Here is a 17451-nt window from a genome sequence, read left to right on the forward strand (position 1 = left end):
CAAGTGAGTCAGTCAGCACTGCTCTGTGCATATATATATGTGTGTGTGAGTCACCAGTAGATGGCATGGTGGAGATCTTGCCACTTGCACATCTCCCCCATGTGGTCTCCAGCAGCCAGCCCATAGTTGGCCGCAGATCCAAACATGCAGGCATGGCTCAACACCACATACTGTGCACATACAGTAGTCTCAGGATATAGCACACCTTTCCCTCATGCAAAGTGGACGCCCAGCCCATGCAGAAGATGCCAGCAGCCTGACAAGACACACATCCATCAGGTCCGGAATGGCGGAAGTCAGTGCTGATGGCAGGGGCAGGATGATGTACCAGGTTCGTGTAGTCGTCTGTCTTCTGTTTTTGTTTTGAACGGCCAGTGTCGGTTGGTCACAGCCAGTGTGCTCCCTGCCACCGTTGGATAAGCAGCTGCCAGCAGCAAGTCGTATACTCTTAGCTGACTTATTTGTTACATAGTTTAATTCTTAATTTCTTTGCTTGTTTTTGGGTACTTGCATTGTTTAATTCATAAATTTTGGTCATATTATAGTATTTGAGAGTTGCAGCATCGTGTTTTAGTACCTGAATAGTGTAAAATCACATAGTCTCCTTCTGCCGCCGAAAAGTGTGTCAGCAGTGCACAAGTAGCAGCAATACTGCATTTACTAGGCTATCTTGTATTTTAGTAACCATTTAAATTTTGTGTCGAATTGTTTGTGCTCTCTGTAGATTAGCTCAGACGTTCTTTGCACAACAGTATTTAGCATGGATAGGGACTGCGACTGCTGTGTTTGGATGTGGGCTGAGTTGGCATCCCTCCACTCCCAGCTTCAGACAGTGTTGGCTTCAGTCACACAGCTTGAGGCTGTTGCCAATGGGCATCACTGTGGGGGTCCGGATGGGGGTTTGTCGGGGACGGCCAGCTCGTCCCATGCATCCCCCGATCTGACTATGGCTGTGGCTGCCCGGGATACTGCCCACACTGAAGCTGACCCCTCACCCGTGGTAGAGTGGGAGGTCATCTCGAGGTGTGGCAGGGGGCGAAAAACATTCCAGAGGGCTAAACGGAAGGCCTCTGCAGGTTGTCTGACAAACCAGTTTCAGGCTCTGTCTCTGGCTTATGCTGATCTTTGGCAGACATGGCTACTTGTCCTGTTTGAGCGGTTGCCCCTCAGTCTGCAAGATCCAGGCGGTCGCAGAGGGTGGGCTTACTGGTAGTTGGGAGCTCCAATGGCAGGCGCGTTATGGGGCCCCTTAGGGATATGGCAGCAAGAGAGGGGAAGAAAACCAATGTGCACTCCGTGTGCATACCGGGGGGAGTCATTCCAGATGTGGAAAAGGTCCTTGTGGATGCCATGAAGGGTACAGGGTGCACCCATCTGCAGGTGGTCGCTCATGTCAGCACTAATGATGTGTGTCGCTATGGATCAGAGGAAATCCTCTCTGGCTTCCTACGGCTGTCTGATTTGGTGAAGACTGCCAGTCTCGCTAGCGGGGTGAAAGCAGAGCTCACCATCTGCAGCATCGTCAACAGGACTGACTGCGGACCTTTGGTACAGAGCCGAGTGGAGGGTCTGAATCAGAGGCAGAGACGGTTCTGCGACTGTGTGGGCTGCAGATCCCTCGACTTGCGACATAGGGTGGTGAGGTTTCGGGTTCCACTGGATAGGTCAGGAGTCCACTACACACAGCAGGTGGCTACATGGGTAGCAGGGGCTGTGTGGCATGGACTGGGCATTTTTTTTAGGTTAGATGGCCTCGAGCAAGTACAGAAAGGGCAACAGCCTCAAAGGGTGCGGGGCAAAGTCAGGACATGCAGGGACCAAGCAGCAATCGGTATTGTAATTGTAAACTGTCGAAGCTGCATTGGTAAAGTACCAGAACTTCAAGCGCTGATAGAAAGCACTGAAGCTGAAATCATTATAGGTATGGAAAGCTGGCTGAAGCCAGAGATAAATTCTGCTGAAATTTTTACAAAGGCACAGATGATGTTTAGAAAGGATAGATTGCATGCAACCGGTGGTGGCGTGTTTGCCGCTGTTAGTAGTAGTTTATCCTGTAGTGAGTTAGAAGTGGATAGTTCCTGTGAATTATTATGGGTGGAGGTTACACTCAACAACTGAGCTAGGTTAATAATTGGCTCCTTTTACCGACCTCCCGACTCAGCAGCATTAGTGGCAGAACAACTGAGAGAAAATCTGGAATACATTTCACATAAATTTTCTCAGCATATTACAGTCTTAGGTGGAGATTTCAATTTACCAGATATTGACTGGGACATTCAGATGTTTAGGACGGGTGGTAGGAACAGAGCATCGAGTGACATTATACTGAGTGCACTATCCAAAAATTATCTCGAGCAATTAAAGAGAGAACCGACTCGTGGAGATAACATCTTGGACCTACTGATAACAAACAGACCCGAACTTTTCGACTCTGTATATACAGAACAGGGAATCAGTGATCATAAGGCCGTTGCAGCATCCCTGAATGTGGAAGTTAGTAGGAATATAAAAAAAGGGAGGAAGGTTTATCTGTTTAGCAAGAGTAATAGAAGGCAGATTTCAGGCTACCTAACAGATCAAAACGAAAATTTCTGTTCCGACACTGACAATGTTGAGTATTTATGGAAAAAGTTCAAGGAAATCATAAAATGCGTTTTAGACAGGTACGTGCCGAGTAAAACTGTGAGCGACGGGAAAAACCCACCGTGGTACAACAACAAAGTTAGGAAACTACTGCGAAAACAAAGAGAGCTTCACTCTAAGTTTAAACGCAGCCAAAACCTCTCAGACAAACAGAAGCTAAACGATGTCAAAGTCAGCGTAAAGAGGGCTATGCATGAAGCGTTCAGTGAATTCGAAAGTAAAATTCTATGTACCAACTTGACAGAAAATCCTAGGAAGTTCTGGTCTTACGTTAAATCAGTAAGTGGCTCGAAACAGCATATCCAGACACTCCGGGATGATGATGGCATTGAAACAGAGGATGACACGCGTAAAGCTGAAATACTAAACACCTTTTTCCAAAGCTGTTTCACAGGGGAAGACCACACTGCAGTTCCTTCTCTAAATCCTCGCACAAACGGAAAAATGGCTGACATCAAAATAAGTGTCCAAGGAATAGAAAAGCAACTGAAATTACTCAACAGAGGAAAGTCCACTGGACCTGACAGGATACCAATTCGATTCTACACAGAGTATGCGCAAGAACTTGCCCCCATTCTAACAGCTGTGTACCGCAAGTCTATAGAGGAACAGAAGGTTCAAAATGATTGGAAAAGAACACAGGTAGCCCCAGTCTTCAAGAAGGGTTGTTGAGCAGATGCGCAAAACTATAGACCTATATCTCTGACATCGATCTGTTGTAGAATTTTAGAACATGCTTTTTGCACGCGTATCATGTCATTTCTGGAAACCCAGAATCTACTCTATAGGAATCAACACGGATTCCGGAAACAGCGATTGTGTGAGACCCAACTCGCTTTATTTGTTCATGAGACCCAGAAAATATTAGATACAGGCTCCCAGGTAGATGCCATTTTCCTTGACTTCCAGAAGGCGTTCGATACAGTTCCGCACTGTCACCTGATAAACAAAGTAAGAGCCTATGGAATATCAGACCAGCTGTGTGGCTGGATTGAAGAGTTTTTAGCAAATAGAACACAGTATGTTGTTCTCAATGGAGAGACGTCTACAGACATTAAAGTAACCTCTGGCGTACCACAGGGGAGTGTTATGGGACCATTGCTTTTCACAACATATATAAATGAACTAGTAGATAGTGTTGGAAGTTCCATGCAACTTTTCATGGATGATGCTGTAGTATACAGAGAAGTTGCAGCATTGGAAAATTGCAGTGAAATGCAAGAAGAACTGCAGCAGATAGGCACTTGGTGCAGGAAGTGGCAACTGACTCTTAACACAGCCAAATGTAATGTATTTTGAATACATAGAAAGAAGCTTCCTTTATTGTATGGTAGTGGAACAAACACTGGTAGCAGTTACTTCTGTAAAATATCTGGGAGTATGCGTGTGGAACGATTTGAAGTGGAATGATCATATAAAATTAATTGTTGGTAAGGCGGGTGCCAGGTTGAGATTCATTGGGAGAGTCCTTAGAAAATGAAGTCCATGAACAAAGGAGGTGGCTTACAAAACACTTGTTTGACCTATACTTGAGTATTGCTCATCAGTGTGGGACCCATACCAGGTCGGGTTGCCAAAGGAGATAGAGAAGATCCAAAGAAGAGCAGCACGTTTCATCACAGGGTTATTTGGTAAGCATGATAGCGTTACAGAGATGTTTAGCAAAACTCAAGTGGCAGACTCTGCAAGAGAGGCACTCTGCATCACAGTGTAGCTTGCTGTCCAGGTTTTGAGAGGGTGCATTTTTGGATGAGGTATTGAATATATTGCTTCCTCCTACTTATACCTCCCGAGGAGATCACGAATGTAAAATTAGAGAGATTCGAGCGCGCACGAAGGCTTTCCGGCAGTCGTTCTTCCCGCGAACCACACGCGACTGGAACAGGAAAGGGAGGTAATGACAGTGGCCAGTAAAGTGCCCTCTGCCACACACCATTGGGTGGCTTGCGGAGTATAAATGTAGATGTAGATGTAGATGGTAGGCACTGGAGTACAGGGCCAGAAAGCGTTGGGGACGGGCGGGCTCACCCGAAATTGGCAGGCCTATGTGGTGTCTGATGACAGCACTGGTGAAGAGCATGCCATCCCCATCTTGATGTCGTCATCAGCAGGCAGGTCCCAGTGCAGGTGCAGCAGTGCCGGACCCACTGCTGATGACAGCTAATGTGAGAATGTAGAGGGGGGTGGGGTGGGGTGGGGTGGGGGGTGGAAGTGCCTTACCAGAACAGCAGGCTGAAGCAACTGATTCGAGGCCAGAGACAGACCAGTATCAAGATGGAAGAAAAGCAATTCTTCATGATCAAAGTCAGAAACAGGGTGTACAGGAAAATGGGACAAGGCATCCACATTGGTGTGTTTAGATGTGAGTTGAAAATGTATTTCATAATTGTAGTGAGACAAGAACAGCACCCAGCATTGGAGGCAATGTGCTGCCTTGTCAAGCAAAGAAGTGTGAGGGTTAAACAAGGGGTTTATGGTCAACAATAAGATGCAACTTGGAGCCATAAAAAATAAAATAAAAATTGAAAAAATTAAAAAGTTAAATTTCTGGAGAGCCTAGACTACGCAAGAGCCTCTTTTTCCACCTGAGAGTAATGCTTTAGGGCTGGAGTGAGAGATTTAGAGGCAAAAGCAACAGATCATTCAGAGCCATCGGCATACCTGTGGGCAAGGACCATGCTGAGGCCACACTGTAAAGCATCAGTCACCAAAACAACGTGCTGGTTCTGAGAGAATGTAGCTAAACAAGGGCCCAAGAGTAGTTTGGATTACAAGATTTGAAAATCACGTTCACAATCTGGACTTCAGCAAAAACTTACATTTTTGGGTAACAAGGCATGCCCCAGCAGGAATTTATGGTAGTAGGCTATCTTCCCTACAAAGCCCTGAAGCTCCTTTGTGGACAAGGGGTGAGGCACAGATATCACAATGGAGGTGGGGAGAGGGGGGTCCGGCACAGGGCAAACCACATCCTGCAAGACCATGAACACCAAACAAACAACAGAAGGTTGAAAAAACTAAGATTTCATCACATTACACCATAAGCCCACAGACTAAAACAGAAAACAAAGCATGCAAATTCTGCAAGCAATCAGCGGTGGAGGAGCCTGTGACAACAATATCATCCAGATAATTAGTGCAACCCAGGACAGGCATAGTCAACTGCTGTAAAACTTGTTGCAAAATAGCAGCAGTGCTAGCCACGCCAAAGTGAAGGCACAAACATTGATAGAGACCAAAAGGAATATTCAAAACCAGAACTTGTCAAGACTCTTCATGAACAGGAACCTGGTTTATTTTCTCCAGAACTGGGTTGTGCAACAGAATTTCAAGCTCATATCGCAAAAAAACAATCTGCCTGCCTCCGTTTCTTAAGGGCCCACCCTGTACCAGTAACTTTACAGGATCATATAAAAGCAGAATTAGATTGTCTCCAACTCCTTGATGTTATTTGACCTATTTCTTCCAGTGAATGGTCAACATCACTAGTGATAGTCAAAAAACCTACAGGTAAATTACACCTCTGCGGCAATTTTAAAAAATTGGTTAATGCACAGTCAATCATTGATGCTTATCATGTTCAGTGCCCTGACAAGCTGTCAGCAAAATTATTGGGGGGGGGGGGGGTCATTATTTTACAAAGATTGATGTGAGAGATACATACTGCCATTACAAATGATATCTAAACACCTTCTAGTTACCAATACATCATTTGGGCTTTATCAATATCAATATCAGCATTTGCCTTTTGGCATAGCAAGCACACCAGCTATTTTTCATTGCTTTTTAGATGACTTATTCCATCAGTTCCATGCTGCATTAACTTCTTAGATGACACAGTAGTGTCTGGAACCTCTACAGAGAGAAATCTGCAGAACCTCTGTGCTCTATTTTCTGTTTTTCTGTCTGTTGGGGTAAAGTGAAATGTGGACAAGATAAAGTTTTTTGACCATCTATTATTTAATTGGGTTCTGAAGTGTTGCGTGCTAGTATTAAACCATGGTGCCAACATATTGATGCTACTCCCATATTGCCAAACCCCATGTCTGTCAAGGAATTACAGGCATTTAGGCAAAACTGTATACTACTACAAATTCATACCAGACATTGCTGCTGTGGCACAACCACTCCATGTATTATTACATAAAGATGTTCCATTCCACTGGTCCCTAGCTTGTGATGGGGCATTCAAGATGTTGAAATCTAAGCTGCAGCTGACTCCTCATTTGGTCACTTTTCAGCTAGGCCAGCACCTTGTGCTAGACATGGACATATCTCAGTGCAGCCTTGGTGCAGTCCTTGTTCATAAGTAAGTGGATAGATCACAACACCCCACTGCATATTCCTCTAAAACCTTAAATTCAGCACAACAGTGTTATTCTCAGATTGAGAAAGAAGCTTCAGCAATCATGTATGCTCTAAAAATTTCATGTTTTTCTACATGGGTCTAAGTTTCACCTGATCACAGACCACAAACCACTGGTGTCTCTTTTTAATCATTCCGCATCCTTGCTGGACAAAGCCACACATCACTCAGAGTGGTGGGCTCTTTTCCTGCCATGATACATTTATGAGATATATTTTCAATGTACGGTGCAACATGCAAATGCTGATGTCTTGTCACGTTTACTGACTGATCCAGACTCAGAGACTGGTAAAGAGGAATTGCTTTGTTGTCATTCAGATGTTGAAGATCAAAATGCTGTTGATGATTTTCCTGTTACTAGCACTAGAACTGCAGCTGCAATAGCCATGGATTCTGTTTTAAGTAAAGTTGTTTCTTTTGAGTGACACAGCTGGCTGCACAAACTTTCAGGCCATGCTTCTGATCCTTTAAGAAATTATTTTGCATTACAAAATTGTCTTTCTGCTAGGGACAGAGTTCTGCTGTTAGCTACAGCTCCCCAGGTTTTAGTCTCACCTGCCCTTTGAATGTACGTGAATTCATTTCCAAGGCCGCTTAACCTCACCTGCCCTTTGGTGTGAGGTTAAGTGGCCTTGGAAATGAATTCACGTACATTTTGTGGGACCTTTCTTGAATGTTTGCTGGCTTGTTGCAACTGATGCATTTTATAAGTTTCTGCACATGTCTGATGGTCTGTTGATTTCTGCAGCAACAACAATTTCAGCTCTGTCAAAAATTTTTGCAACAGAAGTCCTTCCATATATGTTAGTTACAAACAATGACCTCCAGTTCACATCTCAACAATTAGATGATTTTTGTAAAAAAAGCGGTGTTCGCCATATCATGACTCCTCCATTCCACTCTAAGCCAAATGGGGAAGCAGAATGGCTAGTATGAACATTTAAGACTTAGATGAAAAAATACATTTTGAATTTGTCACCAGAAGTGGTTCTTGACCAGTTCCTCAGTCCTTATAGGTTTATCCCTGTTGGAAATAAGAGTCCTGCAGAGTTGTTGCATGGCCAGCAGCTCTGCACTCTGCTGCATCTGCTTCAACTGACGCCAGTACATTCGTTGACACCTGTGTCACAACACTTCCGGCCTGGCAGAGCTGTCTAGGCTCACATTTTTGGCCATCAACTGAAATAGGTGGCAGCTGTAATTGAGAGTCATCATGACTGATGCCTCTATGTTGTCTGCACCACTGAAGGGAGGGCATTGCGACACTTTGGTCATCTATGACCTGGCCATCTCCTACATCGCAGCTGGTGCCCTTGCCTTCTCCATTGCTGCTGCCGATGCCTTCCCAACTTTCTCCTCTGTTGTGGTTGCCTCCTCCAGCTGTCAGGGGCCAAAGCGGGACCCTGGCCCCATGCTGTTGCAGCCGATGCCTTCACCACAACCTCCATAGCAGTCAGCATTGCCTGCTCAACTGGCTTCACCACAGCCTCCTGCAACAGGGTTGGACTTGAACATGGAAACGGAAGCTGTCCTACCATACAGTATTTCACAGGGGGATGGGCACTGTACCTGTCCATGCTGACATCACTTTTGACCCTATGCACCACTGGCAGCATGTTGCATGGTTCAACAACCAATGTTGATGACAGAAGAAATGGATGTGAGCACAGTGCTCACTTTTTCGCAAAGAAAGAGGAGTGCACGTAACCACCAAATTTGTGTGTGCGCCACTTCAAAGTTCACCCATGAAGTGTGTGCTTGATTTGGCCACCAGAGGCCACTCACCCTGCTAGTACAACAGCAGTTGCATGTGTAGCCTGCTGGCTGCACCCCCTGTTAGAACTAATAACTATATAGGCCAGAGCGCAATGCTCTACCGACCACTTTTGTGTTACCTGTTGTAGGTATTTTGTCTCTCATGTGTTTATGCTTTTCCGTGTGATAAAGTTACAGTGTTCTTGGAATAGAAAATGTACATTCATTTTTAACACAAGCCCACTTGATTTGTGACACTAGTAGTATTTATCGGGAAGAATTATCCAGTGCAGGGAAGAACATCATCATTTATCTAATGAATAAGGTAAAACACCAGGAAAGGATTTAACTGTGATTTTGGATTTTTCAGTCTTGCTTTGAGAATACTGGAACTAATTACAGATTTATGCCACAAAGCTATATCAAGGAATATTTTATAATAAAAATTTTATGTAGTCAAGGCTGTTACCTAGATATACACAATATTCTACAATTAAATCAGGCATACTTTGGTAATGACTTCTGTCCACAGATTTATTTCATATATAAGAAGAGTGCTAACATTCAACCAATATTCACTGTTGTATTTAATGTTGTGTCTCATACTACTGTGGGGTCACTTCATCACATTTCAGATACTTTTCTTCGTGTTATCACACAGGAAAAGTTAATTGTAAAAAAGTTGCATGAAAGAAATAAAAATTAGCTTTTCACCTTGAGTGGAGTTTCCTTGTCATTACACAACAAAGTTGTTTCATCCATAAGCAAATAATACCAAGTCAGATATTGATCCCACTGGTGGTCCCAAATAGTTATTGGTTCATCTTTATCAATATCTTCATGTGATCTTGCACTAATATATTCCCAGCAGCGTTTGATAGCAAAGTGCACAGCAGAATGTGGTATCTGGAAAAAAATTGTGTATTGTGATTTATTAGTCTCATAACTAAACAGTCTAAATAATTTGGTTAATGTACAGGAGACATCAGTGAAATATTACAGTTGAAGCTACATCAAATAGTTTACTAAGAGAATGTGTCAAAAATATCAGATTTTGGTTAAAGTAGTTCAAAATTCTCAATGTGAATTGAACTTCTTGAGCTGTAGTTAGAGTGGGTACTGCTGACACATATTTGTAAGGCCAGATCTTCCTCTGAATTTTTAGGAAAATATAATAGCCTTCAAGGCACAAATATGTGTCACTGTAATAGAAATGTTAGCTTACTTTACATATTTCCTTGAAGTAACTTGCCATTATGCCCTTTTTCATATTTGTAGCAAGATAGTTGCACACTCGGACACAATTATTATAACTAAATATTTTCAGTTTTAACTAAATATTTTCATTTTAGTACATTTTATGTAACAGAAAGTCCATGATAGGACTTTCCATGAGACTGATTGTATATTCTTCATATACTGTAATTAACACAGTCATAGACATTAACTTTGGAAATAAATTAAGGAGCCTCTTTCAGAACATGTCAGTATTTATTTTCATAGATCTCAGATCCTTCTGTTAAAATATTTCGTCCGAAAGACTACAAATTTATGGAGGTATCACTCTCATCATTGTAGTTTGGATTGGGCTACAAAACTGTATTGTCACTAGCAAGCATGTAAGAGAAAATGAAAAGGACACTCGAAAATAGATTTCATCACAAAAATTAATTATCAACAACATTAAAATTAGGTTGAAAAATAAACGGTTGCAAAAATATTGGAGGTTTACTAACAAATACCATACACATGCACACAAATGCATAAAATACGGTATGTTCCACGCTTGACTGATAAAAACTAGCCTACTCAAAAAACTACTCCTTCCCCTGCTTTCCCTATTCCACAATAATTTAGGTTAGTGGTCAATAGAAATGTAAATTTACAAGGCTTATGGCACTTTTAACATCATCAGTCAAAATGGTGGGCCAATACTGAGTCAAATTATGAACTGTCTTTCTATCAGCAAACAAGCTGCAGCTGATCAAAATGTAACATGTTTATATGTGTACATCACAGAACTACTCTCATGCTCGCATCAGAGAAGAATTGCATGCATGAAATCCTAATGCCTAAGTTAAAGACACACCAAAATAAGTTCACATCAATTGAGAGACCAAAAGATAGCCAACTGATCTTAAACATTAATAAATGTAATGTAATATGCATAAATAGAAAAAAAACATACTGTTTGTCTATGTGAGTAGTCACAACCATCAAGTTTCAAACTGCCTGGAGTGATTTAAGGTGGTATTAAAACTTAAATCTAACTGCACAGCACATGAAAAGGATCCTAAGTAAGTGTAATTTATCATCAAGGAGGTCACTTATTAACATTCTGAGCCATGCTGCGGCTTGTGTTGATGCTGTTTGTCAGTTTCCGTCCTCTGCTGGAGGCCAGACCATATCCTACAGTTGACATGGTTGCAGTTGTTTGTCTTCTTTTTGTACTGACTGGTGCCACTTGGTTTTGCAAGCGTTGCCTGTCCACTAGTGGCAGCAGCGGCAGTTATCTATATGTAGTAACTGTGGCCCTATCTTTGGGGCAACATCATGCTTCTTCCAGGTTGAGTCAGTGGCAGTTCGGTTGGAGACTCAGGAGGAGCCAGGTCCGCACAGTGCCGGGACCGCTGGTGGCGTGCATAGACTGCCGGATCAAAGGCCTGTGGTCACAAGAGTGCACGACCTCATTGTAAACTGGCTCGTGCAAGCCTTAAGTTGAGTGCATTTGGATTCAAGTAGAGAAACCTCCACCATTGTGTGATCTTCCGATTCTCCAGTGACTTGGGTTTGTGTTGCTGCTCGTAGTGTTCTGAGGTGAAGAGCAGTGAGTGGAGTGCTTGGCAAAGGTGGATATGATTAGTTTTCCTGGACTTCTAGTTACTATTTATTGGGTTCAGTTTGTTACTATTTGTTAAGTTCAACCAGCAGTATTTTTCCCACCTCATGGCCACTAATGCCCCAGTTACCTGCCCTGGGGTTTAGTGTATGTAATGGCAGTGTACGTTTCCTGGCCTTGCCACAGCTGTCCAGTGAGGCGTGCAGTTTTGACAGCATTCTTGATTGTAGGTTGGTTGGTGATTCTCCTACTCTGGTGGTAGTGATTCCTTTCTTGTTCTGGGTGCTCTAAGCACAGTATTCTGCGGATGGAGTCCAGACAGCGGTCTGGCTTTGGCGTATTTTTACATCTTGCATTTGATTTATTGGACATCAGGTAGCCTCAGCAAGATTATCGTTAGTCATTCGTTAGACCGGCACTAGTCTGAGTTACCATCTTGTGAAGTGAATGCAACTCTTGGCTCCCTATCTCACCACTTGCGAAAGTGTTTTTTTGCCGGACATACTCTGAGGTCGATTCCTGGTGCACCATCTGTGACTGGCCCTTGTGTTTTATTATTATATTTGCTGTTTTATTCTATGTTTCTAAATTTTTTTTATATAATTGCCATTCTTGGCATTACAGAAGGTTTAAATGATTGTGCTACCAAGTTTACCATCATTTGTCTCACCTTTTTGGTGATCAGTTGCTTGTCCTTTTAAATTAACCTTTGCTGTTGTATTTGTTGTTTTACTGTATGTTTTTCTTTTAGTCATTCGTTAGACTGGAACTAGTCTGAGTTACCATTTTGTGAAGTGAACGCAACTCTTGGCTGCCTATCTCACCACTTGCGAAAGTGTTTTTTTGCCAGACATTCTTGGTGTTACAGCAGGTTTAAATGGTTGTGCTACCAAGTTTACCATTATTTTGTCTCACCTATTTGGTGATCAGTTGCCTGTCTTTTTAAATTAACCTTTGCTATTGCTTTGCTGTTTTACAGTGTGTTTGTTAAATTTTTTTTTATAATTACTGTTCTTGGCGTTAAAAGCCTTCAGTCATGACTGTGGTTACTTGCCTTAAAATTCTAATTGGGATCACAATGGCTTGTTTCCAAAACATTATTTGCTGTGTCTGTATTTTATGCTCATTTGGTAAATTGTAATGCACTGAAAGCACTATTAATTACACAGTTGTTTATTCTTTCATTAATAATGTGTGATATCTTTATTTATTGCTGAGTCTGGAATTACCATTTTAAAATAAATATGTGTAATTGCGAAAGGGAACCAATAGTAACTGATTACAGCCCCATCCACAATCATAACCGAAACCTCCCTTCCTCGATGACCAGGTTCCACATTCATTGAACCAATTTCCGAATATTTTTTCTGTCCAAAATGCTTACTAAGATGGATTAAAAGAAGATGGATAGAGAGAAAGAGAACCATAATAGAAAACACACCTTTCCCTTACTTCTTCCTATTGGAGACATTTAACCAGAAACCATAAGGAGAATTTGTGTAGGAACATGAATAAGATAGCTTGTTAGCAGCAGGACTACATTGATTCACATGCAAGATGAATGTATTCCAGCTCATTTGAGCAACAGGTGGCTAGTTTATGCTGGGATGTGGCATAGCTGATAGCTGCAAGGATGAGAATTAATGTTAACTACACTTTAGTGGGAAAGGTGTAAAGACATAACCACAAAAAGGCCAATAATTAATGTGACTATTCACATTTCCTCACTGAATATGTTCAATAGATGGCTCTTGGACCTATCACCAGATCATGTTTAGTGTAGCCCACAGTGTTTCCTTGAGGCAACTACTATACATAATTGTTACTTTCTGGCAGTAACGAGCAGCTACCAACTGATGGTGTCAAGCAGTTGTCTTTAAGAAATATTGTGGGATACACAAAATGTGACCTTACAGTACACCTGAGAACTTTGTATTGACTAGTAATTGGTATTAATCATTAATGGAAGCCAAAATTTCATGCAATGCTTGACTTAATTCAATTTGGCACTCTAATTATGACGAATAAACGAAATCTGCCCTTTATCAAGCGAAGGTATCAGACTGTGAGATGTGCAAACATCAAATTTTTTCACCAAATAGTTTTCTTAAAATTGGGTAGCGAGTATTTAATAGTGGCCTAAATGCCACCTCTCAAAACAAGTAGCAGCCTTAGGCAAGCAGTACAGCGGTAACAAAGATGCACACACAAGAAGAGTTCCCCAGTGGTGGGGTAGGTTTTTCGAAACCATGTATACAGTGCTGTAGGTTAAAGCCCCAGATATCACGTCTCACAACAGTTTCCATTGGTGGGTCTTCATTTGAGAGTACCTGGCCAAAAAAAAAAAAAAATTGGGATGTCGCATGATGATTTTGCGTGGTATAATTATCATAATGGTTAAGGTACAATCATCACATGTAAAACATCGTGGGTTTGAATCTAATCATTTTAATAAAGATTAAAGAATAAAAATTTCAAAACACTTGATAAGATTCAAACCAACAACTTCTTGCAGTGAGGACAGTATCTTAATCATTACCCCACACATCCAGTCCATATTACATTCCTATCTTCAAACTGTAGAGCATTACGCAAAATTCCAAAATTATTTTTCATCGATTACCCTCAATCAAGGGTCCACCGGGGTACATGGTTGTGGGGTGTGATCACTGGGATTTTAACAAATATCACTGTGCAAATGGTTTCAAAAAGTCAAGCCCACCACTGGGCATCTCTCCTAGTCAGCACAGAATACAAAGTGTACATCTGTAGCGGTAGAAGGGTTAACATTCTTTCGATTGTATGATGCACCTGTTCCATAATACCATTTGATTGTTGGTGGAGCAGACTAGCCTTCAGTATCTTCACACATAACAAGCAACGCATTTCCTTCATCAAGTCTGACACAAAATTTGTCCCTTGGTCTGTAATTATTGTCTCTGGCAACCCAAACTTAAGTGCCCAATAGTTCACCATTACTTTTGAGACTGTAACTGCTTGCTGGTTCAGGATAGCAATCCTCTCCATGTACCAAGAAAAGTGATATATTATTGTCTACACAAAATGGTTCTCTGCTGGGGCCTAGTTAAACGATACTAACACATCCACAACAATCATTTCAAATGGCAGTCTCCCTAACGGTATTTGTTTATAACTCAAGTTCATGAACCATGAATCCTGCATGCAATTTCTCTCACACTGATGCACATCTCTCTTTTATACATTCCACCAATATCTCTCATCCATCCTTCAGTTTGGGTACACACACCGCGACCAGATAACTCATGATCATGCACCTCTCTCTGGACTTCTTCCTTCAATTTAGCCAACACCACTACCCACTTCCCTAACTTAGTTACCTTACACAACAAAACATCACACAAGCTGAACTGTGGTTGCATTTTGTGTTGCTTGTAGGCATTGTTGGAGTTCTGTGCTGCTTGCCATTCAGCAAGATTATGACCCAGTACTTTTACTATCTATTTTTCTGCACAAAGTATCTACATTTCAATGTTTCATCTGTGGGTTGTGCACCACTTTGTCAAACTCATTGAGTCTTAAGCCCCACCTTGTTAGTCTGCTGGATGGGTCTTTTAACCCCACAAACCATTTCAGAGTGACATAGTCAGTCACTACTTTAAATTTCTTTCCATAAAAGTAATTCCAAAAACACATGATTCCATTTATGAGGCTAAGCATCTCTTTCTGCATGGTAGAATAATTTTTCTCTGCCCTATTAAGTTGTCTCAATGTGTAAACCACAGGATGCTCCTCATCATTAATCTCTTGACTTGAGTGTGTCACTCAAGGTATGTTTAGATGCTTCACAATAACTCCTTCTGAAAATCCAGAAAAATTAAAACTGGACTTGAAATTAAAAGTTTTTTCAACTTTTCAAATGTGCCCCGACTTTCCTCCATCCACACAAATTTTGTATCTTTCTTCAACAGCTGAATGAGTGGTCCCACTATATCTGTGTACCCCCTCACAAATTTCCTATAACAGTTCAAGACTGCAAAAAATGATATCAGCTCTTTACTTGGCTTTAGAACTCTACCACCTGTACCAATCTCAGATTCATCCTCACCCCCTCTTTCTCTTAAATCTCTCTCTCAGTCCTTGCCTATGTTCCTCCATGCCTCTGGGAATTCAGGCAAAGTAGACATTAGTAAAGCTTCAGTTCCCTCAATATCCCATCCAACAATCACTGAAAATATTTCAATAGCATTCTTGAATGCAAACGGCATCTCCAAATACTGATAATGACCACAGGATACTGAGAGTGCTGTCTTTGGTTGGCCCTCCAGAACCACCTCAAATGGATGGTTTCACTTCTTAAATTCACGGTGCAGAAATACTGGCACTGTCCCAAGTTATCGACAGTCTGCATGACGTTGGGTAAGGGCTATGCATCTATCAGTGTCTTACTATTAATTTAACAGTTATCACTGCAGAACCTATACTTCTTTGAACAATCTGTAGACTTTTTAGGGACAACCACAATTTCTACCCCCATGGACTGACTATTGCTCACTTCTATTATCCCATCAGACAGCTGCTGGACATTGCTGGAAATGGACCCCAAGGAAAACACAAGTCTTCAAACTCCAGCAATAACTGCTCCACTCGCACTCTTTCTTCTCCCTTTAGGTTCTCCACCATCTTATTTAGCAAAGCAAAAGTGGTGGCCTATGGCTGTTCATAGTATACACTCTTCGTGCACCAACCATCCCCCTCCAGAATGTCCAAAGTTGCTACTAGCATTCCCTTCATCTACTTCACCTCTTCAGTGCCAAAATTATCTAGATTCATGGGTACTACCTTCCCGCCATCTCTCCAGTACGTGTACAATACTCCTTTTAACAAAACAATTTGCTGAACCTACATATCATTCCCATCGAGCAGTTCTATAAAACACAACATATTGACATATAAGTCTGGCTCCACACTCATCCAGAGCAACTTTCTGGTGTCACATGACACAAAGTCACGTGAATCAACACTCTGTGTTTTTGTACATAGTTTAATTGGATTGTCCAATGTGACAGACGCACCTTGTGACAGTTCTACACTGGCAGCAACTTCTCTTAGTGGGAATATTTTCTGACTATGTTTCATCAAATGCCAATTTTGGCACACTGTTGATACAAGAAGTCCAGTCCTAGGATCATGCTGTGACCCTCACTTACATAAGACACTATTTTCACACATTGTTTACACTGAACTGCCTCTGCCCAATAATCTATCTCCACTGATCCCAATGACCTTAGTATAGTTGATCCCTGGCAGTTGCAGTGGGCTGGGAATGGCAGCTATGTGCACCTACCTCTCCCAGGAACATAATGTGATTTTGTAAATGGCTCTATGGAAATGCATCAGCGTGGTCACAGATCTGTAGATAGCTATGCTTTCACCTGCAGCCATTAGCATTCCACATCTGAAAGCAGACAAAAGTCATCTTACGCTATCTTGACTATAGGTCTCTGCTGGCTGCTGATCATGCCCCTGTGTCAACCAAAACTTATACTTCTTGCCACCTGCAGCATCTATTATTGCACATTCTGCCTCTGCATATGTACTCAGTGCATCTAAGTCTAACGGGAATGTCCTTTGGTGGACTTCAAGTTCCCTCCCATGTGTAACAGCTGCTTACTTCCTCACTGTCCACCCTTATTACCATTCCATTGCTGATACATATTGTCTTTATTTCACTGTAGCCAGTGGCATTGCCTCTGAATATGTCCTGTCCATCCACATCTGCAAGTTCTTACATTTGTGTAGAACATTCCACACCCATCACATACAAAGGTTGACGTGTTGATCTCTTCACATACCATTGTTCATCTAA

At 41.9% G+C, this 17451-nt stretch overlaps 1 protein-coding gene across 1 annotated transcript in view; it reads right to left on the bottom strand.

The window, feature by feature from the left end:
* The window catches only part of LOC126455501 (tubulin glycylase 3A-like), a 156904-nt gene that overhangs the window by 87249 nt on the left and 52204 nt on the right, over positions 1-17451 (bottom strand). Inside the window, exon 5 of the mRNA XM_050091251.1 lies at positions 9479-9670. Within this exon, the coding sequence (XP_049947208.1) occupies positions 9479-9670 (192 nt within the window). The remainder of the gene's footprint in view (positions 1-9478; positions 9671-17451) is intronic.

This window comes from Schistocerca serialis, chromosome 2 (assembly GCF_023864345.2).
Source record: "Schistocerca serialis cubense isolate TAMUIC-IGC-003099 chromosome 2, iqSchSeri2.2, whole genome shotgun sequence".
Lineage (NCBI taxonomy): Eukaryota > Metazoa > Arthropoda > Insecta > Orthoptera > Acrididae > Schistocerca > Schistocerca serialis.